At 40.7% G+C, this 2991-nt stretch overlaps 1 protein-coding gene across 1 annotated transcript in view; it reads right to left on the bottom strand.

Moving 5' to 3' along the window:
* Nucleotides 1-1297: 1297 nt before the first annotated feature.
* PLIN2 (perilipin 2) overlaps nucleotides 1298-2991 on the bottom strand; it is a 26027-nt gene continuing 24333 nt past the window's right edge. The window contains exon 8 of the mRNA XM_006167001.3: nucleotides 1298-1710. Coding sequence (XP_006167063.1) covers nucleotides 1630-1710 — 81 coding nt within the window. The 3' untranslated portion in view covers nucleotides 1298-1629. The remainder of the gene's footprint in view (nucleotides 1711-2991) is intronic.

Below are 2991 nucleotides of genomic sequence, written 5' to 3' on the forward strand. Positions count from 1 at the left end.
TGCCTTACGGTTTTACCACACGTGTGTTTCTCCAGACACTGTAGTTTTTGTATTTGTCTTGCCTTTTCAAAGGTTTTTAGTCTTTTCTAAGTTTTCTTAAAAAATTAAACTTACTATAGCAGTTTCCTCCATTCCCCTCACTCCTGGCCCAAACTTCTTTTTCTTACAATGTATTTATTGAAGAGCTGAGGCTATTTGATCTGAGTATTTTTTTCACAGTCTGGATGTTACTGATTGCATCCTCATGGTACAGTTTAACATGTTCCATGGTCCACGTCTTCATAGTTTTCTCAACCTACAACCTGGATTCATAGGACTGATCACACTCAGGCAAGACTAGAGCTGATGGTGTGCTCTTTCATCAAGCAGCACGTGTCTCTGCTGGTGACAGACATACATGCTAAATGCTGAGATCCACTAACTCATTAGGGATCACAAATGTAGATGTTCTTACTTACCATTTCCTTTTAATGTATTAAGGGAGACACTTTTACAAAGAAAAATATTTCCTTTGTTTACCAGTTTTCAAGATAATGAATTTTTTTATTATCCTCTAAGAGTCACCAACTAGGTTTTGTATATATTTGTAATGTTATATACATACAGAGTCATGTATGTGTGTGTGTGTGTTTAAATACACTTAAGGGACTCAATCTTTTGCAATGATTATCTTTATAGAGGTTTAAATTGTCCCATCTTTGGCCAATGGAAACCTCTTTAAATTAGCTTCCTTACTATCTGGGATAGCAAGAAGTTGAAGTCTGATTTTGTACATTTTCTGCCTATGATCTGATATCAGTCATCTTTCCAAGAAGCCCTGTTTGTTTGTTTGTTTGTTTTATTGGGAGATGGTATTTTGAGACTATAATCTGGGCACTAAGGATACTTATAGCTACTGGACTGGCCATTGTTTCTACAACTTACTTATTTAAGTCATACTTATTGAATGCTGCTATGTTCACAAATATTAATTATTTAATCTTTTTTACAGTTGAGAACATTGAGACATGGAGAAATTATGTAACTTGCTCAAGGTCACACAGAGAGTAGCAGAGAGAGTAGACCTCAGTTCGAGTCTTAACCATTGTGCTGTGCCTCCTCCCAGTTGGTCTGGTTTTGGTCACATCCCCACCCCTGATTGGGAGAAAGCAAAAATCTTGACCAGTAGACCCACTGAGATACCCAAAAGACACAAGTGCGCTATTAACAAAAGAGCAGGAACAAACCTAGAAGACAAAAAAAAAAAAAAAAAAAGCCCATTGTATCAGTTAAAAAGGGGGAAAAAAAGCACTCTGACTTAAGAGTATACATCCCAATTTTTATTGTAAGCATTTTAGCAATTAATCTTTGAAGAATTATGTAAAATGATATATAACACAGCACTAAAATCTCTTTTAAAAGCTTGTATCAATTAGTTTTATTGCAATTCAGGCCAGGTAATCAAAAAATATTATAGATTACCACTCCACAAAGCCACAGAAATAAACACATGAGTAAATACAAAGTTTCATATGATACAAATGGCAAATTCAACCAAAAGGCATGTTGTTTGGCTTTGTTTTGATTTGTCATTAGTTATTCAACATTTTGTCCTAAAAGAGCAGAGTCGTTAGCATGTGAATGATTTGGTCAGTCCTCTTCTTCCAAAGCTATAATATCTGGAATTTCATCAGTCTCGGATGTCAAGTCTATGAGAGTAAAATCAAATACCTGTAAAAGAAGAATCTTGGATATTAATACATACACTATGAAGGGAACTGTTGGGTCCACACAAGCTCATGGAGACATTAGGTGAACATACCAAGTAGGTGAACTTAGCTCCATCCCTAGCTGAGCTTTCTGAAAGGTGTCTGTAGTCTGGCCCAGCAGATGGCATAGCAATATGCCACATGGCCAACTGGGGTTCAAAGCCTAGATCCAGTGGCTTGAAAGTCACCAGGCACATGTACATGCATGCCTAAGATCCCAGGAGGAGAAGGGATTGTGGGGTGGCTATCCCCCCTGGGGGGTAATTTCTCACTCTTCCTCTCATAGTATCTCTCTCTCCTCCCCCTAGCCCCTCTCCGCCCCACGTGTGCACATGCCCTAATGTAAAACCTGTCAAAAAAAAAAAAAGATGTTTGTGGTCTTATTCCTGCAAGCCACTCATCTCATGAAAGCACTAAAGAAACTTTAATTTAAAAAAATATATATCATTTAGGGAACCAGCAGTTAGCGTAATGGCTATGTCGCTGGACTCCCACATAGTCGACCGCGGTTCACGTCTCGGACCCGGTGGCTTGAAGCTCACGCCGGGCGCGTGTGCATGCGTGCCCAAGATCCCGAGAGGAGAATGGAGGAGAAGGGATTGCGACGTGACCATCCCCCCTGGGGGGTGATTTCTCGCTTTCTGTCTCTATGTCTCTGTCTGTCTGGCGAGCGCATGCGCCCTATAGCGAAAACTTCTCAAAAAAAAAAAAAAATATCATTTAGAGCAGACATGAGTGCTTTCTGGGGAGAGAGAGAAAAAGAGGCGAAACAAAAAAGTACCACCTCCCTTCATAGGGTATAGTCATGCTACAATCCCTTCTCCTCCATTTCTCCCTCCTTTGGGGATTTTGGGCACCCATGCACATGCAACAGCACGTTTTTATCAAGCCGCCATGTCCAGACTCAAATCGCATAACCAGCCAAAGCCAGCTGCCTTGACCACCACCCAACCATGGGGCTGGCCCCAGAAAGCCTCTCTCTCTCTTTCTTTTTTCCATTAAATTTGTTAGAGGGTACATGTCCTCCCTGGAGAGAGAGAAAGAGAACACTCCCATGGGGCATGGTCACATTCCTTCTCCTATTGAGATTTTGGGCACACATGCCCAACAAGTTTTTCAAGTTTTTTTTTCAGGGGTACGGGTTGTGAGGGAGGTCTGGGACTCCAGCTGCATTGTTGGCAACATGGAATCCAGTCTCCTTAACCACCATGCCACATCCTTTTTTTTTTTTTTTTTGGAGGGG

Source organism: Tupaia chinensis, unplaced genomic scaffold (genome assembly GCF_000334495.1).
Source record: "Tupaia chinensis unplaced genomic scaffold, TupChi_1.0 Scaffold144392_1, whole genome shotgun sequence".
NCBI classification, from domain to species: Eukaryota; Metazoa; Chordata; class Mammalia; order Scandentia; family Tupaiidae; genus Tupaia; species Tupaia belangeri.